The sequence below is a fragment of the Triturus cristatus genome, chromosome 3_1 (assembly GCF_964204655.1).
Source record: "Triturus cristatus chromosome 3_1, aTriCri1.1, whole genome shotgun sequence".
Taxonomy (NCBI): domain Eukaryota; kingdom Metazoa; phylum Chordata; class Amphibia; order Caudata; family Salamandridae; genus Triturus; species Triturus cristatus.
Window position 1 is genome coordinate 520,296,885 of NC_140583.1, and position 25,858 is coordinate 520,322,742.

General features: G+C 49.9%; 1 protein-coding gene across 3 annotated transcripts in view; it reads left to right on the plus strand.

Annotated features, from left to right (window-relative positions):
• Positions 1 to 25,858, plus strand: part of FANCI (FA complementation group I) — a 556,119-nt gene that overhangs the window by 289,909 nt on the left and 240,352 nt on the right. For all 3 annotated transcript variants that reach the window (XM_085644440.1, XM_085644438.1, XM_085644439.1), the window contains exon 26: positions 21,178 to 21,251. In XM_085644440.1, coding sequence (XP_085500566.1) covers positions 21,178 to 21,251 — 74 coding nt within the window. The remainder of the gene's footprint in view (positions 1 to 21,177; positions 21,252 to 25,858) is intronic.

Genomic DNA, 25,858 nt, shown 5'->3' on the forward strand with positions numbered 1-25,858 from the left:
GAGCAAGTCTTGCTCCAGCTACAGTTCAGAGTCTTTGTGCCACTGGGTACTGATGGCGAGCTATTCCTCGTTAATGGAGCCAATTCCATTTAAAAAAAAGATGAAGCAGAAATTGATGATTACATCCCTGCGCAGGTCAAGGCCTTCCTTTTAGCTGCGTTGGATCTCTTGAGAACAACTGTTACCCTCGAGCGTGGCCTGATTCTGCAAGTTTGGCTATTTCAATGGCTCTGACCTTTATGCCACTCGATTCCATGCGCCCTTAGGCATTGGTGCCTAGAATGAGGTCAGTACCAACCAAGGCACTCTCCTATTCATTTGGCACCACTTTTAATGTCGGGCATCTTTCGGCACAGCCCCTGAAATCTTCTGAAATCATCCTAGTGTCAAAATAGAAATGTAAATTTTTGTTTTGATGAGCCTCTTTGAACGCCGATCTGAAGCTCTGTCGACGACTCCCTAAACAAAATCTAGTGTGTCCCCTCCTAGACCTAGAGGCTTTAAACCATGTTGTGTCTGCAGAAAATAGATATTGGTCATGGGATATGTCTGAGCTCGGGGCACAACTCCAAGTCAGGCGACAAATGCCACCTAATGCACTTAAAGGCAATCCGGGACTGTAAAGCTGTTTGTCACTGAACACAGGAAGATGTCATGGGCCTCTCAAATCCCAATCGTGCTCTTCTGAAGCTGCTCCCTCGAGAAGTCTTCATTGTGGTTTAAGTCAAATGGTAACTCAAAATTCAAACTGAACCATAAAAAAGCGAAGCAGGGATCAACAACCCCTCTCCCTCTGTGCACGTTTGTGCCCCAAGGATCTGCAGTTGCCCACGATCCGATTATCGCTGGCTGAGTCATCTGTGACACCAGCTTGGCTGGAGGAATCTGAAATCCATGCTCAGAGATTTTAGTGGTAAGTGACTGAAATTTCTCCTTAGAATATTCTCCATCCCATAAAGGTCCTGGTAAAAAGATGCTAGATTTTCAGTGCCGTCTTGGTTTAACTCAAATAATAAATGGACTTAACTGTATAGCCGCCATAAAATACAGCTCCTTTTGTCCGCCATGAACTATATTGTTTTCCAAGCCTCTCTTGCTGTGCCTTAGTTCAACCACCATCTGGTTACTTTCCAAATCAAGGGGGTAGGTATGGACATGCATAGTGCTATTTTGTCAGCCTACACAAACGAAATTGGAACACCTTTTCTGTGGAAGAGTTTGAAGAAGCGTTTAAGAAAATAATACTCCTAACTTTCAATAATCAATTATAAAAGGAAATCTCACAAATCACTAGCCAGATTCAGAGGCCTCAGAGTTTCAGAACGAGATTCAAGACAATGAAAATAATACAACACTATTGATGAAGGTTTGAAACCTATGCAGTGAAGCAAACTGCCCAGATCTCCTCTAGACATATCTGTTTGGCTCTGCTAAAATCAGCCCAGAATGTCATTACCCCTTTAGTAACCTCCACCATAAACGTCTCATTTTCTGATGAGTCTGCCCCGGCCATCCACAAAAAGACTGTCCACAGTCCCATACTGCAAAATATAACCTAATCGGCCAATCAAACACCTCCTTTTTATGGCCAAGCTCTTGGTGAAAGCACCCACAAGCTATGTACAAGAATTTGTTCCAAGTCAAAAAATATATTCCTACTATATGCCAACTATTTTGCACAAACCCTAACTTCGTGGTGCCCCACTCCAAGTAAGGCCGATGAGGTGGAAGATCCTTGAGAGTCCAAGGCTCTGTCTTCTGGGATACGATTCCTCCTGGGGTTCACACTGTTCCTTATTTATTGAAGCTTAAGAAAGTCATTAAAACCTGACAGTCCAAGGGCTGCTTACCCACTCTGATTTTATTCCCAAATAGCTGTAGGTGCCAGCTTCAAGAGACTCCTTTGGATTGATAGTTGTGCTGCTTATAAATACCCTTAACTAAATGAATAACAAATATCTAGTGTCACGTCAAAAGATCCTCTGAACCAGTACCTTCCAAAGCCCACCTTCCAGCAGCTCTGACTCTGGTTGGAATTTCCATAGAGTATCAGAGTGGTTAGGCAATGGGAAGGAAAATTAGGAAGGGTACTGCTGGGGTGGAGGTCGGCAAGAAAAGAGTTGCACACAAGACTTAAACACTACAATATTGGACTCTTTCTGAAACACTGTCAGTAGAACACACCTATGGTACTGCTAATTACATGATATATTGACCATTGCCATGAACATTTAGCAATGCCAGTATTACACACCACTCTCATTGTTCAACAAGTCTATTGACTAATAATAAAGAATATCAAACAGGGTGGAAATTTGAAATTGAATCACACTACTTTTGTTACATCACACAAGATTTTCTCTGCCTGGATAATAAAGTTCCAAGTTTCTGAAAAGGTAGTAATAGCGTCCAGCATATACAAACTCTCAGTTCTCAAATCCTGGGAATACTTTATCCCTTTAAAACCAAACAAATCCTTTTTCCAAAATAACCAAGTATCCCAATTCCAGCTCTCTTGAAGGGGAGTCATACATGTCCTAACAGCAGAGGAAGAGATTTGATCCTAGCAGCCGTAGAGCAAAGTTCTTAATAGGTGGTGTGATTGCTCAGCCGATAGATGTCCTGATTCTCAATTGTCAGTGAGCCAGCTCCAGCAAAACTCTCCATTCTATGTGGATTCACTCACTTTGTCACCGTCCACGAAAGCTCTGTCAATAACACACAGTTTTTGACGAGTGTTCATTGTATTTAAAGTGGTTTCTCCCAAGATGGCTGCCAAGAGCTTGCAAAACATCCCAAGAGTTCGATGATGGTGGACATCTTTGACTAGTCTTTCAAATGGCTGTCCTCTTTGACTGGCCATTAGGATGGCGGATATCTCTGCCTAGTCATTCAAATGGCAGGTTTCTGCCTAGTCATGTGGATGGTGGTCATCTTTGCCTAGTGTAAAACAAGGAACACTGTGGCAATAAAACCACTACCGGCGGCCTACTTGATGATGTATCTTCCCACATGGCCTACCAGGCAGTGTATTGGCAGTGCTTGCCACGGTGACTGTGAGCTGAGGATAGGGACCTGTGCTGACATCTAGTATCTTGGACGCTATGATGAATGCCCCGAAATCTCATCTTACTCCCATATAGAAGTTGCCTTTTATAGGAAACAATACTGAAAGCTTTTCCTCCTCTGGACGATTGCTGATATTTAGAAGATGATTCTGATGTGCCCAGCACGTGTGCATGACACGACCTACTGGTGCACAGATCTTCTTACACTTGGTGGAACTGATGGCCTTGCGCATCTTGTTGGTGCCTCACACCGGGTGGCAGATGAGAGCCCGTCAAAGGTGCCTATGAAATCAATGACTCCAGCATCAGGGGACCCGTGGAGATCTTTGTGCCAGTCTCTCCAGATCTGGACTAGATTGTGTCCCTCCAAACTGTTGGTATGTTTTTCCACACAGCATTTTGCAGGCCGCTGTGGTCCAGGATGCCTCTTCACTGGGCGGCGGCACCCATCTGGGTAACATGATGGCACAGGCTCTTTGTGATTTGTAAAGAGCATGTAGATGGAAATAGGAAACCACAATAAGGTAACAACCATGCAGAGGAGCTTCCAGGGTGTATGTCTGGCATTACAAGGAGATAAGCAGGACACCAAATAGTTGATCCTGTCCAAATAGGAAAAATAGGGCAAAAGACCATTCCAGACCATACCTCTAGATGGGTTAATGACGCAGATCTTGTGACTCCAGAAACTTCTTCAAGTTGCAAAACTACTTAGTAAGTAATAATTTTGTTTTATCACAATGGCTGTCCTTGACATTACAGAGTGGGTGGTCAGCTCTTTGTTCCATAAAGCACCGGGCATTTACCAAAAACTCTATTTCATTTTCCAATATTGCGACCTTTGTATCAAGACCTGCTGCACCCTGGTCAAGAAAGACTCTCCAAAGGGTATTTATGCCCACTGTACTAGACCCTTGGTGGCTTCCATATCTCTCGAGATAGGAGTTCCGTAGCAGACATCTGCTGAGTGGAGATATGGCAATTCTTGCTTACATTTGCTAAATCTTACTGCCTCCCAGCACAAGCATGGAGTGACAGATGCTTTGCTAGGTCTGTGGTGCATGACATCCTTAGTTAACCAGCACAAGTCATTTCCACCACCTGGAGTGTATTGCTTTGGGACTTGTTTGTAATGTAATGAATCTGCAGGAATATTTAGCCATCAGAAGGAAAGTTTACTTAAATCTAGTAACAATATTTCCGGAGGTAAATAATCTTCCCACAGATTCCTCACCACCATCTCTACTCCCTGGTCAGTTAGTTCCATGTTTAATATGGTCCCAAAATACGTAAAACCGTTGTGCTGTATTATCGCTGTAATCGATATTCTCTGTTTCTCTCTTCACATCTTGATGAGTTGAAAAAAAAAACATGGAACTGACGTGAGCAGAGTGGTTACGCCCTTAATTTGCCCTTAATATTCTGGATCTTCAGAAACAAAGCTGGTTGGATTTGCAACTGAAGCCATATTGCGCCACCTGATGACTTTGGAGAGCTATTGCTGGAGAATTCTTTTTTTTTTCTGATCCAGGCTTGTGCTAGGAGTATATTCAAAAGGTGAGGAATCTGCAGGAGGATTATGTAGCCACCAGCAGTGTACACCGCAGATTCAGTGACCGTAAGATTAATTAACTGTTTACGCTCTTATTCCCTTCTTTCTCTAATGTGACTTGATAGGGTGCTTGTAAGTGTGTGATAGTACAAAGGCTTCTTGACCAATCTGAAAAGATTACACAATGAGGGAGGGACAGGGTGCGAATAGTTGTTTCTTTAATATCTTTTTGATATGCTTGATGATTTCAGATCTGACATGGATAGAGTGGAAGAGGCCAAAGTGTAGAGAATGCCTTCCCACCACACCTGATTTAATTAAAACAATAGACCTGTCCGAGTGCTTGAGTGTCACACCACAGATGTGATATGATTGCATGCAACATGCTCATCTTCCTCACTGTACCATAGAAGGAATTATGCTCGCGATACAACACTTTAAATGGTGTATGCTGGGGAATTGAGAGGTCCAATCTTTTTTGTTGTTTAAATTTGTTTTTATTGATTTCAGTGACAATCATACATACAGCACCGATTGATAAATTAACAAGTTACTCATACCATTGCATGTTATACAGGGGTCAGTATCACACATACATTAATTGATCACATCTCTGTATTTCTTCGCATTTCCAGCTCCACCATTGGGGATATGCATATGTCTCCATGATACACATTCCATTTGGACCATTTCCTGTCCCATTTTTTGGGGCATCCCCGGGCTGTGAAGACCTCCGTGTCCGCTGTCATGCACCTATCCAATTCTTTCACCCATACGAAAGTGGAGGGTGGAGTCGCCCCCCCAACCCCTCGCCAGTTCTCGCTTGACCAATGTGTACCCCAGTGTCACTAGCTGTTGTTCGATGTCAGTAAGGTCAGTTGCGGGCCAGATGTTTAGTAGCCCCAATTGCTGTGTCAGAACCACCTCTTTTCCCAATGCAGTCTGTATGTGGTGTGTGGCTCCTTCCCCTAAATGACGGATAGCCGGTCAACCCCTGAGAGTGTGGTAGAAGGTCATCAGGTCTAGCGCCTATTTTAGCCAAGGTTATCTCTGTCATATATGACCAGTGTAGAATGCTAAGCTGTGTCAGTCTAAATCAAAGTGTGATGCCTGCTTCTCTAGGGTACATAAGAGCTAGTCGCCAGTCTTCATCATTAATCGGTCCCAAATCTCCCTGCCACTTCTCCCTTAGTTTACTAAAGATATCCGGCAGATTATTGCTGAGTTTTTCATATGTTAAAGATATGGCTTTGGAGTGTAGTGGCCCATCTAGCAAGCGATCCTCTAATAGCGATGATTCGTGTGTGTGTGTGTAGTTTGGAAAGGCCGCCCGTAGGGCGTGTCGTATTTTCAGGTATCTGAATACTTCCCTTTGAGCCATTTGGTGGTGTCTCTGGAGTTTCTCAAACGTAAGTATTGCGCCCTATTTGACCAAATCCTTTACTACTGAAATTCCAATCGTGTCCCATTTGTCGAACCCAGGTTGGTAACACAGCATGCCCAGTTTCTGGGCGTACCACAGTGGCGTCACCTTGGTAAGGGTATTAGCCCAACCCTGTCGAGAGTTCACGTGGTGCCAAATTCCTAGTGTGTGCGAGGTGGGCCCAAAATATCTATTTTTTCTATTGCGTGAGTATAAGGCCCCCAAATAACCGGAGCGGTCTGTTTGGTACCTGTCAAGAGCATAGGCCGGGTCGGTAGGGGGGTGATATATCCAATGATTTACAGCCGCCAGTTGTGAGGCCCAATAGTAAAGCTGAAGATCTAGTAATGCTATGCCTCCGTCATACCAACTTTTTGTTAGCTTCTTCATTGCCACCCTGGGGGCCCTACCATCCCACAGCAGCGTTCAGACCTCACTCTCCACTGCTGCAAAATATGAATCTGGGACTTGGTTTGGACTGTTCTGAAGAATATACAAAAAGCGCGGAAGAGCTAGCATTTTGAAGAGGGCTGCGCGGCCTACTAGGGAGAGAGGCAAGAACCACCAGTGTTTCACATCTGTTCGTAACCTAGCAAGCGGGGGCGCTAAGTTAAAAATTGTGAAAAAGAACCGGGTCGGACGTGACAAAGATTCCCAAATACCGGAATCCTTCTCTAGCCACTCCTATCGTACAATTTACTGGTAGGCGAAGGACCTATCCCCGAAGCACAAACAACACTGTCTTGCTCCAATTGATTGTATATCCAGAATATTTCCCGAAGTTTGTGAATATGTTTAGAACTGCGTGTATGGATTTATAGGGGGAGGCGAGATATAATAGTATGTCGTCGGCATATAAGGATATTCGGTCTTCCTGGTCCTCTGCCCACCCCAGCCCTCGCACCATTACGTCCCGACGCACTCACGCTGCCAGGGGCTCCAATATGAGGGAGAATATCAGTGGGGACAAAGGACACCCCTGTCTAGTGCCCCTTCTCAGTGTGAACATGCGAGACGTGTAGTTATTATCTCTCACTTGTCCCTGTATGTCGGTATATAGTAATTTTACCCAACCTATACATTTGGGGCCCAATCCTACTCTGTTAAGAACTTCAAATAAGTATGGCCATTCTATAGAGTCAAATGCCATAGAGGCATGCAATGACAACACCACTGCGTCCTCCTCCAGGAATTCCCTGCGCGCCATCACATTATGGAGACGGCGTATGTTAAGAGCCATATTTCTCCAAGGCATAAAACCAGATTGATCAGGGGGCACTAGGGAAGAAATTACTGCCACGAGCCGAATGGCCAGAACGTTCGCTAGGATTTTAGCTTCTACATTGATCAATGAAATAGGCCTATACGAGCCACATCGATCTGCAGGTTTCCCTGACTTACGGATTACTGCAATGGTAGCCAGATGTTGATCTGCTGGCAACCGTCCCTTCTCGTAGCTTTCCTCATACATAGCTCGTAGATGCGGGGCTACTTGAGAGGCCATAACTTTTAGAAACTCGATGGGAGTGCCATTTGGCCCCATCGCTTTCCCCTAATTAATCTGCCCAATGGCCTTTTGAATCTCCTCATCCGTCAGGTCTTCATCCAGGGTGTCTCTGTCTAATTCTGAAAAGGTTGGCACATCGCTGTCTAAGAGGAGCTGGCGCGAGTCTTCTGCCGTGTATGTGGTAGAAGGGGAATATATCTTCTCTAAGTGGTCTGCGAATGCCTCCGCTATGCCCCTGGGATGGGTAAGTATCTTGCCCCCTGGTAGTGTCATCCTAGGGGCCCATCTCGCACCCTGCTTCCCTCCTCTAGCCACGCCAGGGTTTTGCCAGCCCTGTCGCCCAATTCGTACTATCTGTGTTGTATACTGCGGTGTTTGTCCAACATGTGCTCTCTAGTTTTAATTCTGTATTTGTCTTGTTTTAGTGTCAGTCTATGATAAGTGTCGCCTGATGGATCATTCGTGTGTTCCAATTCCAGCTTTTGGAGTTCATCTTCCACCTGGACTAATAACCGGTGCCTCTTTTGAATATACCCAGTTTTTAAGGACAAGGCTTGCCCCTTCAAGACCACTTTGTATGCCTCCCATATGGTTTGTGCTGAGTCAACCGAGCCCAGATTTTCTTTGAAGTAGTTCCCTGTTTTTGTGCACAGTTCCTCTTTTATTTCAGGTATGGTCAGGAGCCACGGGTTAAGCACGATAGTGGTTCGTGTCTGTAGCTCCCAGTGCGTGAATTCAATCCTGACTGGGGAGTGATCCGAAATGCCCCTAGGCAGGACCTGGTGATGTTTAAAACTACCGAGCGAGGCTGTGTATGTTAGAAAGTAATCAATACGGGATAGGCTTTTGTGTACATTAGAGAAGTACGTGTACAATGTGTCCGTCGGTTGTAGCGCTCGCCCTACATCGGTTAGCCCCATTGCTATAGTGAATTCTTCCATGAGCCCGTTCGGTCTCGCTCCCAGCCGCTGTGGGTGTCTATCAGTTGTATCGTCCATTGTCATTTTATAGTCTGCACCCATAATTAAGGAGCCCACGGGGAGCCCTGTCAATATGTTACCAAGGTCTGCCAGTGCTGTCTTACCTAATGCTGGCGGCAGGTATAAAGAGATGACGTTAAGCGCTCTCCCCTCCCACTGAGCCTCCAACACTGCAAATCGTCCCCCAGGGTCTGCCCACGTCTTATGCATAATAAGGGGTGTACTCCTTTTCACCAAGATACCAGTCCCCTTGGAGACAGTGGTGTAATCTGCATGCACTAGGAGTTTGTACCCCCACCTAGTGAGGGCTTTGCTTTTTTGTCCAACTAGGTGGGTTTCTTGCAGTAGTACAAGGTCCGGAGAGTGTCTCTTCAGATACTGTTGGACTATTCCCCTTTTAATTTTATCGCCCATTCCGTTCACATTCCAGGTCAGAACAGAAAATGTTCGGTCTCTGTCATCCCCCATCACACATCATAGTGAAATTTGCAAAACAGTAGATTAATGATAATGGATAAGTGTCATGTAATATCAGCCGAATCTGAGTAACAATCCTCCGCTCTTGGACATCGGTACATAGCAATATACAACAGCCACGTTTCATATCAACAAAACATTGAAAAGATGAACACCCCCTCCTCCTCCCTTCCCCAACCCCCCACCCTGCCCCCTTGCCCATGGACGCAAAACTACCCACTCCCCAACTAGGCAGAGTGCCTCTCTCTCTCTCCCCCCCCCGAAATGCTGAAAAAGCGCGAGCGTAGTCAGTCCCCATCCCCGCTAGTTTCACGTTACATTTTGCCTGTTACTGTCTAACCATTGTCTAACTAAAGTCCCGGGAGGACCTCCCTCAGCGAGACTCTCAATTGTTAAGCAGACAACAAGCAATTCTCCAATCGGCCACATGCGTGTGTTAGTCTTAGGAACAGTCTCCCCATTCCACCAATACTTGCGCTTCCGTAGAACTACCGGCAGGCATTCCACATCTCCAAGGTCTATTTAAGCTCTGTCGTCTTCTCACTTTGTTCAGCGAAGCCACCCCCGGATGAATCAACCAAGTTCCCCCTCTGCTGCCCGGATCTGCCAGTACGATCTCTTCTCTGGCCCCCCAACCTACGCCACCCCTCCAGGCATTCCCACGCTTCCTCCGGCGATGCGTAGAACCATGTTCTGCCTTCAGACTCTACTCTAAGTTTTGTCGGAAAGAGCATGGCATATTTTACTTCCCAATCCGGAGCTCTTTTTTCACTGCCTGGAAGCTTCGACGCTGGGCCTGAACTTTGGCCGTGAAATCCGGAAAGAATGTACTTCGCTGTTATCAATCTTGAGAGGCGGGCTGGATCTCGCCGTCTGCAGTATGATATCTCTGTCCTGGTCATTGAAGATCCAGGCGATGAGGGGTCTTGGGGGGGGGGGGGGCCCAGGTTTCGGCCTACCTCCCGGCACCCTATGCGCCCTCTCTATCGAGAAATAGCGCGACAGGGCCTTGGGTTGCAGGTGTATGGTTATCAATTACTCCACATACAAGTCGGCTGCTGGCTCTTCGGCTCATTCCGGGATGCCTAAAATTCGTATATTGTTGCAACGAGCTCGACCTTCATAGTCATCGAGTTGTTGCGCCATTCGCTCCTGCTTATTCTGCAAGTCAGCCACCTGTATTTGGAGCTGGGAAGTGTCAGTTTGCAATGCTGTAGTGACAATTTTGAGTTCCTTTACCCTCTTGTCCATTTTACGAAAGTCTGCCCTGATGAGGGAAACCTCCATGGTAACTGAGTCCAACGAGGTGTGTACTCAGTTTATAGCCGCCATGACGTCATGGAGCGTTGGCTCCGACCCTGGCTTAGGGGCAGTCTGTGCCTCAGCTTTATCCATTTGGTATGTGTCTCTGTCCTCTCCTGTTTTATTCCAGGTGAATTTGGCTACTTTGTTCTGTGCGTTGGCCTTAGGACCCCTGCCTGTTGCCATGTGTGCCCTTTGATGTCTCCCAAGTCAAGGGAAGAATCCGGAACGGCCCCGGGTATTCCCCGCCACCTACCCAGCGAGTATGGTATTCTCGCCGTTGGCCTCTCGGGTTTCCCTCGGGTCCTTCACTTTAGTGCTCCCAAATCAGGTCTATGCTCCGACCGAGGGCTCTCGCTGTGTGTAGACTCTCCTCGACAACGGGAGGCTCAGTAAACTGCACTGTATTTGCCTACTTCTACCTCTTCGTTGGTGGGCCGGGCGGCGGGCCCCAACCACCGCTCCCGCCACTCCAGCTTCGTTTGCCTCTGAATTATCTACGAGCGGTCCCCACTTCTCATTGGAGGTTACTGGCCCCACTGGCGGAATCGGGGGCGGAAAGAATCACGCCCTCTGTTCAATGCGGGCACTCCTGCATGCAGTGGCGTTCACTCACTTTCTCCTTCTCTACCCGAGACCCCCATCCTCTCAGTGCCCTTTGTCTGTTTTGGAATCGCCCCAGCCTCTGTGATCGCGCTGTACGCCGGTGCACCTGTCTTTGTTACCCTTCCTGAGATACACACGCGTGGGCGCAGTCGCAACCGGGGTTATCTCCCGTCACAATATAGCCCCAATAGACAGCTGAATATCCGTGGAATTGGGCTTCATCTGACCTGGACGCTTGCTACTCACGGCCTCAGTCGAGTGTAGAATGACTTGCCTTTTGCGGCGCAATGGCCCAGTCTCTGTTACTGTCCACACTGAGAGTGGGGGCGGGGGAGGAAAGTCGCTATCTCTGAATATCTTTTCCTATGTTCCCCAGCCTACACTGATGTCCCCAGGTAATTACGAGACCCCCCCCTCCGCTGACTCCCCCACTGCAGAGTTCCGATTCCGTCAAGGTCCGGTCCGGGCCCAACAGGCCTCCCAAGCCAGGGCCTCGATTTGTGAGAGCAGCCCCGGGACGCCCGCCTCTTTACCTCTGGGTTTCTGTTGCCATGCTATGGATCTCACACACTTTTGGGAGGCAGGCCGCTATCTCTGGGTGTCTTCTCCTACGTCCGCCGGCCTGCGCTGATGTCACCAGGTAACCTCGAGCCCCCCCTCCGCTGTCTCTTCCACCGCAGAGTCCCAATTCCACCCAGGTCTGGTCCGGGCCTAGCTGGCCTCCAAAGCCAGGGCTTCGATTTGGGAGAGCAGCCCCAAGACACCTGCCTCATTACCTCCGGGTTGCTGTACTCTGTTATTTTATGTTAGGTATTCTTATATAGCGCGCAACTGCCTCAGCGAAGAGGTGTCCCGACGCTGGTAGTAGTGTCAGTAGAAAGCTAGGGACTAAACCAAGGGGAAAAGGTAGGTTTTGGTGGCCTTACGGAAGGATAGCAAGCAATCCAGGCGACGAATCTGAATAGGGAGGGAATTCCACAGTTTAGCGGCTAGATACCGGAAGGACCGGCCCCCAGCTCTGAGGCGCTTCACCCGAGGTACTGTAGCCAAATATTGCTCAGCAGGGCGTAGCTGGCGGGTAGGTACATAAGGAACCAGCAGATTAGACAGAATCTCAGTGGATGAAAGCTTTAGTATTTTGAATGTCAGACATAGCGTTTTGAATTCAATCCTTTTGGACATGGGTAACCAATGTAGACAGCGCATTGCACCCGTCACAGCACAACTTCTAGGGAGCCTCAACAGGACTCGGGCGGCTGCATTCTGGACTCGCTGTAGACTAGTCACTTCTGCCTTGTTAGCACCTAACATTAGTGAGTTAGAGCAGTCTAGACAAAATAGTCGCCTGGACTATCAACTGGCAGATGAGTGGATCGAAGAAACCCAACATAGGCCTCAGTCCCCGGAGTAGGCCAAAGCAGGTGCCTGCAACCTTCTTAGTGTGCTCCTGAAACCCAAGAGTGGAATCGAGCGAGACCCCAAGATTTTTCACAGCCGACTTAGGGGTGGGGGCTCTGCCCAAGGTCGACAGCCACCATTGCGTACTCCAGAGCCCCTTATCTCTCCCCACCAACAACACTTCTGACTTATTAGCGTTGAGCTGAAGGCAGTTGGTGGTCATCCATTGTGCGACCGCCGCTAGGCTGCTCCGAAATTTGGAGGCGCCCCACGTAGGATCATCGGAGAGGGCCACCACCAGCTGCGTATCATCAGCATACAAGACCATGGTCAAGCCATGGTCCCTCGCCACCGCAGCCAGGGTTTGAACGTACATGCTGAACAGTACGGGGCTCAAGGCCGAGCCCTGGGGGACCCCCTGCCTGATGGAATGGGCGCGGGAGAGAAAGGGCGGGGCCGTGACCTGGAATGTTCTGTCAGACAGAAAAGATCGAATCCAATCCAAGGCAAGACCTACCACCCCAGCCTCCTCTAGGCGACATAGGAGGATCCAGTGAGAGATCGTATCAAAAGCGGCGCTTAGATCGAGCAGTATCAGGGCCGCGGTATGTCCCTCATCCAGAATGGTCCACAGGTGTTCGGTCACAGCTAAGAGCACAGTCTCGTGCTGTGGCCAGGGCGGAAGCCATTCTGGGAACGATCCAAGGCGCCGGTGTTGTTCAGAAAGCCTGAGAGGATATTATTGGTGTGGGCCTCAGCAACTTTAGCAGCCCATGGCAGTAAAGATATAGGACGGAATCTTTCCGGTTTAGTCGGGTCCAGTCAGGGTTTTTTCTGCAAGGGGACCACCCTTACTTGCTTCCATAGCAAAGGCACCACAGCAGTGGTGAAAGAGGAGTTGATTACCTGACACAAAGGCGTATGGGGTACAGGTAGGGAGTCCCTAAATTGGGCAGGCCTCAGAGGATCCATAGGGGAGCCAGATTTGACTTTCTTGCTCAGCGTGAGGAACTCATCCTGGGAAATAGGGGGGATAGCTGCCAAGGTGAGAGTGGGGGAGAGGAGCATGCGAAGCAGCGGGATCGATAGGGGATATAGAGAAGGATTTGTAAATGGCTTCCACCTTCTTAACAAAGAAGGTGGCCAGGTCCTCGCATTGCTGCCCAGACGTGATCACCGGGGTAGAGAGGGGTCTTTCCTGTTTTTGAGGTTAAGTATTTTGAAGATACTTTTGGCAGGGTTCTTACTAGACTTGATCTCATTAGTGAAGTAAGCCGCTCGTGCCAGATGTATGGCCTTGTGATAGCACTTGATCGCATCCTGGTACGACTTCTTAGCCCCAAGGTCATAGTCCCTTCTCCAGGCCCGTTCTAGTTTTTTACAGGTACTGCGCAGGGCGGCCAGAGAATCGTTAAACCAAGGATTGGAATTCGAGCAGCAGCTCTTGGACCATTTAGCAGGAATGAGAGTGTCGAGGGCATGTAGGATCCAGTCGCAGAGTGATTTGTACGCCAGATCCGGATCAGTGGCTGGGATAGGCGGACAGGATGCCAAGATGGCATGCAGGTCTTCCAGTTTGAGTTTATGCCAGCATCGTCTGAAGGAGGCCTGAGGATCGACTCTGAGCACTGGCTCTGATAACGGGAAGGAGATGGAGACCATAAAATGGTCGGACCAACACACCGGGCTGGGTGTCTTCACCAGAAGAGAAGGGATGTTAGAAAAAAACAGGGTCAAGCAAATGCCCAGCAATATGTGTAGGGCCCGCCACAAGCTGGCTTAATTGGCAAGCGGCGAAGTCAGCAAGCAAGCAAGCTGCTGATTTCAGGATTAGAGGGACGGTCAAAGTGTAGATTTAAATCACTAATGATACTAAAGTTGGTGGCCGTCAGCGCCAGGGAACCAGTGGCCTCAATGATAGTGGATTTGAATTCCGAGACCGGCCATGGGGGGCGGTAGACTAACAATCCTGTCATAGTAGAGTGGGCATACAATAGATTTTTTAGAAAATGAGCATCTGAAACAATTTTTTTTAAAGAGTGCAATCTGGTTAAAACTTAGTGCGAGCAGCGTGCGATGCATAAGTTTAGCCGTCCGCCTCTACCAACAATTGCTAGCTCATCAAGCAGTTGTTGGATCCCCACACACCTTTTCTGCCGGGTCCACCGCTCTCGCAGGCCTGTGCTCTGCACCGCAGCTCGTCGCGGTGGGTTGACAGCACAGCCACACTTACAGGACCCCGTCCGCCCTCACCGGGTGCCTGGATGCTGCCATGATGGAGCCGCCTTCTTTTTCTTTCAACTCACTAAGGCACTCTGTTAAGGCTCCGTTCTTACTCGTACGCCCTCCACGGGTTCCACAGTTCTTGCCACACTGTTGGAACGGGTTCACTATTATGGATGGCACAGGATTCTTCAGGGTAGCCAGCGGGGATGCGGGAGCTCACTCAGGCAGCGGCAATACTCGTCGGCTGCTAGCCACGCCCCCCTCGAGAGGTCCAATTTTGATACTTGCGAACTAAAAGAATAGTGAGGTTCTGAGTGTGCTGCAGTTCACACCTTGATAAGTGTTCTCATTACCTAACTGTGACCTAATACAGTCTCCAGAAAGTGACCCTTGTTGCTCCATCAGACAGAAAGAAGGTACCGTCTGCAATAATTGCAGATGGTAAAAACACTAGGTAATGGCCACATTGATCTGCTCCAGAAGAGTGAGGTCCATAGCTCAAGTCTAGTGCTAAGTCTAGATGAAAAGACGAAAAGTCTAGAGATGTGCGTGTCAAATCTGAAAGAGACATGTTAGTGATAGATTCCTTACCTTAGAATAATCCCCAAGCGTCAGACTGGATCCGGAAAGTTTTGCTAGCAGTACCCCTGCGCGCCAGTAGGTGGCGTATTGCGGCTCTGCGTCTGTCGCTGGCGTCATAAGCGCAGAGATGACGTCACGGAGACTACTTAGGCGCCACCCATGCGCGATGACGTCAGTCATGTTTTGACTACACTTTTGAGACTTTTGCCTCCCCTTTTTCTCCTTGGTGCACCTAGGGATGCCTGGATTTAAGTCTTGTGGGGCCTGCCGTCTCAATATGTCGGTGGCAGACCCCCACGATGTTTGCCTCTGCCTGGAGACCGACCACGACTCCTGGTCCTGCTGGGACTGTCGGGCCATGGCCCCGAAGGCCTTGCGGGAGCGGCGCCGGAAGCTGCTGGAGGTCCGGCACTCGTCCCAACGCCGTTCCAGGGACCGTTCCCGGGAACGCTCGTGGGGCCGCCGTCGTCGCTCCTCGGGCTCCAAGTCTTCGCCCTCGGATTCCAGTAAGCGACGACATAAAAAGAAGCCGACGAAGCGCGTTCGCTCTCCGCCGTCGGTCCTCGGATGCGGACGAGGGGGACAGGGATTCTGCCCCTGGAGCCTGGGAGTCCCATGGCCTACCCGCCTTTCCCGGGTCCGTCGGCGACTCCCGAACAGGTGCAATAATTTCTTGCCACCATGGACTGCCTTCTAAGTCCTCGGGCTCGTCCGGTGCGACTTCGGGTCCCACGGTCCCGTGTCCAGATCCTGTTGGGCTGTCGGCACCGCCGGCGGATCCAGCTTCGGCGGCACAGGATCCTGCACCGTTGGCTCTGGCCCCGGCGCCGCGTGTTCCAGTGCTGCCGGCTCCGGCCCCAGCGACACCCTCTGGTCCGCCTCCGGCGCCGCAGTGGGTGCCGTTGTTCCGCCCTTGCCACGGTTCCAGGACCATTTTGTTCCTACCTAGGATCCGCATTGGGATGCGGCGCCGGCTCGACCTCGCCCGCGCTGTTCATGGTGCTGTTTCCGACGCCGTATGTTCCTTCTCCGGCTCCAGCTCTGCCGCCGCGGTCTGTTCCCCCTGCAACAGAGGTGGAGGATGACTGGAAGGGGTCCGAGGACCCTCTTGCCCGTCAGTGTGACTCCGAGCAGGACTGGGTGGACGACTTGGAAGACGCCGGCGACCTCGATGTCTCTTGTGACCCGGGGTTTGCCTCTCTCCCGCCTACTATGGAGGAGGGCGCCTCCTACACGATGGTGCCCTGTCGGGCTGCTGAGGTCCTCAACCTCGAACTTCCTACGGTGGCCCTCTAGACTAATCTCCTCACTGAGGTGCTCCAGACGGCGTCCACTTCGTCGGAGCCCCTGCTTCCCTTTAACGACGCCCTCACTGACGTCTTGTTGGGCACTTGGTCGAGGACGGCCACAGGGCCTGGTGACCCCGTGTTTCTGTCCACTCATCCTACGCCTGAGTGCCTGGTCATCCAGGCCTCGACGTCGCAGAGTGCCTTTCCCACGGCTCCGCCGGATAAGGAATCTAAGAAGCTGGAACAGTTCGGAAAGCGGTTGTTCTCTTCGACAAGCTTGGGGCTGCGGTCGGTAAACACTGCCTGCTTATTAGGCCGCTATTCCCACGCGGTGTGGGATACGGTTGCTCAGGTGTTGCCTCAGTGTCCTGAGGAGGTCCATGCTGTTCTTTCCCAAGCAGTTGCTGATGCGGCTAAGTTCGCATGTGGTTTGGACACCGCTGACTCACTGGGCAGGGCGATTTCTACGACTGTGGCTCTGTGTCGCCACGCCTGGTTGCGATCTACTGGGTTCTCGCCCGATGTCCAGAGCTCGCTCATGGACATGCCCTTTGATGGCACTCGCATGTTTGGCGATAAGGCCGACTGGAGCGTTTTAAGGACTCGCGAGCCACGACCAAGTCCTTGGGTCTTTCTGCAAAGAGCCCGGCCACTCCTCCTTTTCGTTCCTTTCGTGGCCACGGCAGAGGCGCCTAGGCACGTTCCTTCAGCAAGCCTGTGCAGAACCAGCCTCAGTGCGGACGCAGCTTCCGCAGGGGCGGGTCTGGGAATTAGCGTGGGGGTCAGTCCACCTCCGCCCCCGCTGCTTCTACCTCCAAGCCTTCCTAATCCGAGCTTTGTGGAGCACCCCACGCCGGTGGGTGGCAGGATCTGCCACCACCTTCCCCACTGGCGCAATATCACATCGGACAAGTGGGTTTTAAGATCATCCGCAGGGGTTACTCCCTTCTCTTTCAGTCCTCCCCTCCAGCCATGCCACCACGGTGCCACTGCATGTTGGGGGATCACTTGGTACTTCTCCAGCAGGAAGTCATGGCCCTCTTGGCCAAGGGGGCCATCGAGTGCATTCCTGGGCCGGAAGTAGGGAGTGGTTGTTATTCCCACTACTTTCTGGTCCCCAAGAAGGACAAGGGGGGCCTGCGCCCCATCTTGGACCTCCGGGACGTCAATCGCTTCCTTCGGAAGGAGAAATTCAAAATGCTGACTCTGGCTCAGGTCCTGACTGCCCTCGACCCTGGAGACTGGATGGTAGTGTTGGACTTGCAGGACGCATATTTTTACATCCCCGTCCTGCCGGCCCACCGGCGTTGCCTGCGGTTCACGGTAGGCCAGGAGCATTTTCAGTTTGCCGTGCTCCCCTTCGGCCTTACCAGTGCCCCTCGTGTGTTCACGAAGGTGATGGCGGTGGTCGCAGCTCACCTGCGCGGGTCGGGGGTGTCAGTCTTCCCTTACCTCGACGACTGGTTGTTGAAGGCGGGCTCGCCCCACGCAGTCGTCAACCACCTTCAGACTACGGCCGACCTCCTACATTTGCTGGGGTTCTCCATCGTGCCGAAGTCGCACCTGATCCCCTCTCAGAAGCTCCCCTTCATCAGAGCGGTTCTGGATTCGACGCTGTTTCGGGTTTATCTTCCCGAGCAGCGAGTCCGGGATATTCAGGCTATGATTCCGATCTTTCAGCCTCTGTCCCAGGTTTGTCAGGATGACCCTCCGGCTTCTGGGCCTGATGGCCTCCTGCATCCTGCTGGTGACACATGCCAGATGGCATATGCAGGTTCTGCAGTGGGACCTGAAGTTCCAGTGGGCGCAGCATCAGGGCAACCTGTCCCATCATGTCCAGATCTCGGAGGGCACTGCACAACAATTGCACTGGTGGCTCACGAATCGCGATTGGGTCAATGGCAGATCCCTTTCCCTTCTTCAACGGACCACACACTGGTGACGGATGCGTCCCTCCTGGGATAGGGAGGCCACTTGGGGGAGGCGGAGATCAGAGGACTCTGGTCTCCGGCGGAGTCCCGGCTCCGTATCAACCTTTAGGAGCTAAGGGCGATCCAATTTGCACTGAAGGCATTCCTTCCCTCTGTCCGGGGAAGTGTGGTGCAGGTGTTCACGGACAACACCACCGCCATGTGGTATTGCAACAAACAGGGCGGGTGGGGTCCTGGAGGCTCTGCGCCTCTGGACATGGCTGGAACATCAAGGCATTACCTTGGTGGTTCAACACCTGGCGGGTTCTCTGAACGCCAGGGCGGACAAACTCAGCCGCCGGTGCTTGATGGATCACGAATGGCATCTGAACTCGGATGTGGCGCAAGGTCTCTTTCAGCAGTGGGGAGAGCCTTGGTTAGATCTATTCGCCACTAAAGAGAACGCGCAATGTCATCAGTTCTGCGCGTTGGAATTTCCAAGGCGGCACTCGCTATGTGACGCTTTTCCTCACGAGTGGAGTTGTGGTCTGTTGTACGCCTTTCCGCCTATACCACTTCTGCCAAGAGTGCTGAGGAAGATTCGGCGCGACCGGGCCCAAGTCATCCTTGTGGCTCCAGATTGGGCACGAAGGTTCTGGTATCCCGAGCTACTCAGCATGGCGATCGATCCCCGCCCCGATCCGACTGCCTCTTCGGGAGTATCTTCTGTCGCAGCACCAGGGGACGGTCCTCCACCCGAATCTGTCCTGCCTCCACCTCCATGCGTGGAGATTGAGCGGCGACAGTTGGCAGCTTTCGATCTTCCTCCCGAAGTCTGTGATGTCATTCTGGCAGCCAGGCGTCCCTCCACTAAGACGGTATACGCCTGCCGGTGGAACAGGTTTGTGGCATGGTGCACAGCAAAGTCTATGGATCCCCTTTCTGCCCCTCTTTCTGAGGTCCTTCTGTTCCTGCTATCCTTGGCCCAGCAGGGCTCTGCTCTGGGCACTCTCAAAGGTTATCTTTTGGCCATCTCCGCCTTTCTCAGGCTTCCAGATCAGCTTTCTCTTTTTAAGTTCCCGGTTGTTAACCGTTTCCTGAAAGGCATTACACACACATTTCCTCCCATGCCATTCATAATGCCTCAGTGGGACTTAAATCTTGTCTTGACCTATCTGATGTGTGCTCCTTTTGAGCCCCTTCACAACTGTCCTTTACGTCTTCTCACTCTCTTCCACATCGGGCAGACCATCACTTTGCCCACCTTCTTTCCGCCTACGCATCCTTCAAGGGAGGAGGAGAGGCTCCACTGTCTGGACCCAAAACGTGCGCTCACGTGCTATCTGAAGCGTACACAGCAGTTCCGGGTGGATGACCAGCTCTTTGTTGACTACGTGGGCGCCAAAAAAGGTCGGGCCGTGCACAAATGAACCATCTCGCGGTGGGTCGTTCCGTGCATCAAAGCATGTTACTCGTTGGCTAAGAAGGAGCCTCCTGTGGGGCTGCGTGCCGATTCTACCAGGGCAACTGCAGCCACTACTGCCTTGGGACGCGGCGTTCCCTTGCAGGACATTTGTCAGGCAGTTACATGGGCCTCGCTGCACACGTTTACCAAGCATTACTGCCTTGACAGTCAAGTCCGGAGAGACAGCTTCTTTGGCCGTTCTGTTCTCCGTGACTTTCTGGTCACGGAGAACAGCAATACCGGGGTTGGTATTGCTGGGGTATCTATTCTAAGGCAAGGAATCTATCACTAACATGTCTCTTTCAGATGCACAAGTTACTACTTGTGTTACGATATATCTGTAAGAGACATTAGTTAGTGATAGATTCCTTACCGCTCCACCCATCCTCCCCGTTCTGCAAACTTCTTTCTAGGGTTAAGGTCATCCCTTTCAGGGCCCTAGTTTATTGGCACCCGTGGTCAGTTTCTTGCATGGCTCTGCGTTCCTGGCGCGGAAAGTTGTGTACAGAACTAACGGCAGCGTGCATGTGTGGCGCCTAAGTAGTCTCCGTGATGTCATCTCGGCGCTTACGACGCCAGCAACGGATGCGGAGCCGCACAACACCACCTACTGACGCGCAGGGGTACTGCTAGCAAAACTTTCCGGATCCAGTCTGAGGCCTGGGGATTATTCTAAGGTAAGGAATCTATCACTAACTAATGTCTCTTACAGATATATCGTTACACAAGTAGTGCATTAGGGGCTGATTGATCTACCAATGCTGGGTGAAATTTATCACAAAAAAAGTCATGTTTTATAGTGTCTGATCTGTCTTTGTATGGGCTGTGTATGTTTCCAGAGTAAGAAGTACAAGAGCCATTCAGATTAATTTATACAAAGCATTCTCTCCTTGAAGTAAGGGAGTACCAATGTATCTGTATTTTGGCCTTCCTTTAGGAAAGGGTTCAAGAGGGTCACCATTTTTTAAAGAGGTGATTAGTCTCTGGGAGAAAAGAGTCCGCTATTGACTTACAGGCAATATTAGTGTACACAATAACAGCAGAACATTTATACTCGCAGAGAGCCACTGGCTAGCAGATATGAGGATTGGCCAGGTGGAAAATCATTTTGAAGGAGTTGATCCTGTGCAACGTTGAGTTTTCATTTTAAGTGAGCTCCAAATGGCCCAAATTAGATAACACAAAAGACATTAAAAACTCTTGAGACAAATGAAACTGTTGGATGTTGACTAAGTGAGAGAATGGGAATTAGTGACAGACAAAGGAGAAAGGCTGAATCACTAGCAACCTAAGGTTGATGAATCTACTTGTGGTGTTCATAATGATCATAGAAAACAATTTGGTTTGACTTATCTGGTGGATTTCTGTTTCTGCTGCTTTTAAATGTTGCAGGTAACGAAGGCGAGGAAGAGGAGGAAAATATAAACATCACAGAGAAAGCAGCTTTCCAAGTCAGACAGTTTCAGGTAAATACCAGAATAAAAATGATTTTGACCCAGGATGGCAATTTTGGAGTCTAATAAATGAATACCTTCTCTGAATAACTAATTGGATAAGGTTTGGTTCTAGAAAAGAGTTCATGTATGAGTACAAATCGAGAAATCCATTAAAAATAATATATTCGCATTTTTTGACTAGCATTTATCTAACAAATACCAGATTGTTTTATCCTCTTAAAGGGAGCCCCTAAAATCTGATAATCTTAGAGTTCTTACTCGCAGGTCAATAGCACTTCCCATGTTGTCTGGAAAAGTTGATATACAAGTTACTTATTTCTTCTGTTAAATTATTATATTTGTAATGGGCTTTTTAATATCTGACTGTAAATGCAAATGAGTATTGATGTGTCTTTAAAGCACCCATATTTTTGTACATAGAAAGTCGATTATATACTGAAAAGGAATTCTGACATAGACATCTTCCCACAAATGTTGTGTTTGTTGATTCATCTCCAAGTCTCAGACTGGATGCAGAAACTTTTCCCAAGCTCCCCAGCAGCAGCAGATGGATCCACTTGTTTCCACTCCATTCTCCCATTTATACTTGCTTGGACTTTGGATGGCATTAGTTGCCATTTGTAAAACAGCATCATTTTCTTTTTTACTGCACTGTTAAGATGCTGATATGGAGCTCACTCCCAAATTTTCTTTAGAAATTGAGGCTTCAAGCCATTGTGTGCATGAAGGAAACAGAAGGCCATGGTCGTCTTAGGTGCTGAAATGCCCAGAGTTCGTTTTTTCCCCTAGATCTGACACAGGTAGCTGCCTACACTGCAGCCAGGCTAGCTATTTTAGTCCATTTCTTCATCATCTCATGTGCCACTGGCACCCATGTGACATTGGAACCTTTGATTATGTACTCTCCAGTAGCACCAGTGCTGATCCACCACTTCAGGTGCTGTTTTTGTCCAAATGACATGCCAATTTCAGCACCTCCAACACTACACCTGTGCCACCACGGGCTCACAACCTAAAACAACTTCTGGACACAGAGCAGATCTTTCCAAGGCAAGAGAACAGGTTCAGGTATCTTTTAACGATGCCTTTCTCACTGAGCACCTACACTGAACTTAGAAGCTTATGAGACTAGAAACCTTATTTATTTCAACTCCGATGCTTTTCAGATGTCATTCTTGGTTCACCACTTGAGTGTGATAAATGAGCCATCCAGGCTGACGATGGCCTCAATTATCTTATCTGCATCAATATGCGAGGCCAAAAATTGTTGCTGCCCATCCTCAATCCACTCCATCGCTACCTCCGCTAAATAATCGGAAAGGGCAGCACCAATTGGTGGGGAGCATGTAGTGTATAGGCAAGTGTAATAGGACAAAAAGGTAGAAAGAATGTCAGTGCCCTGCATGACATAGGCGCCACCCTCTGCTTGAAGTTGAGTAATGTATGCGGTGTGCTGAGGGGTGAGCAGCTGAGCCAGGGTTTCTCCCGGTCTCTCTCCCTCCCCGTATACACAGGAGCATGCATATTTCCCCAAATAAGCGGCGTGGCAAGTTCCTGGAAATCTCCCAAAAGTTTAGCATGTTGATGCAATGGGAGAGGAGGGGTGCCCGCCAGAGCCCAGGCATCAAGATCCCGCAGTGCCCTCTCGGCGGTGTCAAGGTCCTGGCGTATGGTGCGCAGAACCCTGGCCCGTTTAGCTATACAAACGCCCCGAATATATACTCTGAAGGCTTCCCATAGAGTGGTGTAGCGAGGTACAGAGTCTGAGTTGGTCTGAAAGTATTCAACGATTGCATCTTGTACCTCACTTTTAAAGACCGTGTTGAGCAGAGCATCAACTGGGAAGCGCCAAGATCTACAAGGACGCGCAATGTTGGGTAAAGTCAGAGATAATAGTACTGGTGACAGGGTAGATAGTCCGACGCTTGCGTAGTAATCAAGAGATTAGGTACCACCGGTATCTACAAGACAATGTACCGTGTGGCGCAGAATAAAAGGAGAAGCCCTGGTCAGTGGGATGCCGGTGTTGACAGTTATTGGTCATCAAGGTTGTGCGCAGTAAAGTCTGAAGTTCCTCTGTGGAATACAGCTTTGTGACATGGCCTGCGCCTGTAGTGTCGGAAGCAGGTTGCAGGGTAAGGTGAAAGTCACCTCCAAAAATGATGGAGTCGATCGGTATGCCAGAAATATGCGTGGAGATTCTAGTAAAAAAGCTGCGTGCATCCACATTCGGGCGTAGACATTGATTAGAAGTACACGCTTTGCGCCCAAGCTCCCCACTACCAGCAAGTATCTTCCCTCAGGATCCCTGATCACTGTCTGGGTAATAAAGGGTAATGCTTTGTGAATCAGGATGCAGACTCCACGGGAATAAGTACTGTAGCTGGCAAAAAATCTGTTGGTGCCCCAGGTAGCTGCAAAGCGGTTGTCTGAGAGCGAGGCGTAATGGGTCTCCTGTAGTAGGGCTATGTGTATTTTGTGCCTAGCTAGATAGGCTGAGACCTGCCTCCCCTTACCGGGGTTTGACAGACTCCTCACCTTCCATGTCATGCATCGTAGCTCCAACTCCCCCAACTCCCATCTGGCCCCGTTACAGCCACAGTAGTAGCATTTGGATTAAAGCGTCCATGTATTCGGTGCTAAGCAGCCAGCCAGTGCATAGAATAGTGTCCTGCTGAAAACAAATGAACTGTAAACCATACAACATGAACTCCCGACCTACCCCCCCCTCCCACATCAGATAACCACCCAATCTGTATCCGGTGAATCCCAGCGTATCATAACTCAAAAAAGTAGGAGATCTCCTAGGGAAGCAGCAACGCCCCAAGAAGGCCATTTAGATTAAAATCAATGATGCGTAAATTATATGTAACTGCATTTGAAAAGGACAACAGTAATTGCGACATCAGCAAAGGATATTTCATCCCATCAGCCGCTAAATGACTATGGATCCGTGCCTATTGGACCTGTCACAAACGTTGAAAGTTCGCTATTCTGGCTATTGCACAACAGTGGTGAGTAGAGAGTTATTTCCCAGGGGAAGAGCATGTGGCTTCTTCAGAAGTCAGCAGCATCTGCAGGTGTGTCAAAGATGGAAGTTTTGCCATTAATTTGAAGACGAAGGCACGCTGGGTATTGCATTGCATAGCAAATATTTTCTCCTTTCAGAGTTCACTGAATATCCTGGAATTTGCATCTGGCCTCCTGCTCAACTGGCGTAGAGTCCGGGTAAAATGATAATGGCAGTGACATCCCTTGGAACTGTAGGTCTTCCACATCTCTGGCCTTGCGCAAAGCAACATCCCGGTTGCGATAAATGAGTAAACGTGCTATAATAAGGAGTGGGGGAGCAACAGGGGCTGATCTGGGGGCCAGCGTTCTGTGGGCTCGCTCCACTGCAAATGTGGTGGAAAAACAATCCCTGACAAATAGTTAGACCAGAATCTGCTCCACATACGTCTCCATTGGGCCTGTGTTGGTAGATTCGGCCACTCCGGCTATCCGGAGGTTGTTACGACGTGACCTTGCCTCCAAGTTCTCAGCCTTAGCCGCCGTTGCTTTGAGGAGGCGCTCTGTGCAGGCGAGACGTTTGGCCATGGCCGTTTGTGCATCCTCCACCTCTGAGATGCGCTTCCCTGCTGTGTCGATGCAGGCCTCTTGTAGTTCCAATCGGCCATGCACGGTATCGAGACAAGCAAGCTGCGCCCTCCAAGGAGGATTTTTCTGTATCTGGTGCGTCCAGGGAGTCCAGGGCCACGCGAGCGACTCACGGTTGCAGCCGGAGCAGGATGCCCGGAAGCTTCAAGGTCTGTTGTTACATCCCGCCAGGCATCCGAGCCATTGCCTCAATTTTCCTGCAGCCACACTGCACGGCATCAGCCCCACCCGCGACCCCTGTCGTTACGGGGTCTCCGAGGGCTGCGTCAGGCTACCGCCATCGCGGGGCCACATGCTAGCAATGGCGACACCCTCACCAACTCCACTGCGCTCCCATCATGCCCTGGAGCCTCCACCAGCCACGGCGGCACTCGGGGGGGGCGGATCGCCGCGATGGGACGAAGCTAGGCAGTTAGTAAAGCGCGGCTGCTCAGGAGCTCCCGGATCAAGCCACCATCTTGGTGCTCGGTCAGGCCACGTCACGTCCAAGCAAATCTTAATGGGATGCCATTTGAAGATGAGAGTCTGTTGGGTGACAAGTTGGTCCTGCTGCTGGAGCATTATAAACAAAGTAGAGTCACACCCATTCCTTGGGGCTAGTGCACCAGAAATGTCTCAGCAGCAGTACAGAAAGTTTTGAAACTTCTCCAGGTTGTAACAGATTCAAAAGTGCTAATTATCAAAGCAGCTCTGACTGCCACAACAGTTGTTTAGTGGCTACAGAGGTTGTGGGTGTTTCAAAAGGAGACACCAGCAGAAGCAGAAACCTTCCATTTTAAGTCGAGCCTAGGCAGCGCGCATGCTGTATTCCATAAAGGACTTGGCTCCTGCTTGCTACCTTCCCATTGGTTCAGTGCAGCGTTACTCTTTTTGCTGCTTCCTAAATGATTAATGCAGCGATATGTCAATTCCGTTTTTTTGCACATGAGCACTGCTCAAGTACGGTTTTGCTACGCTTC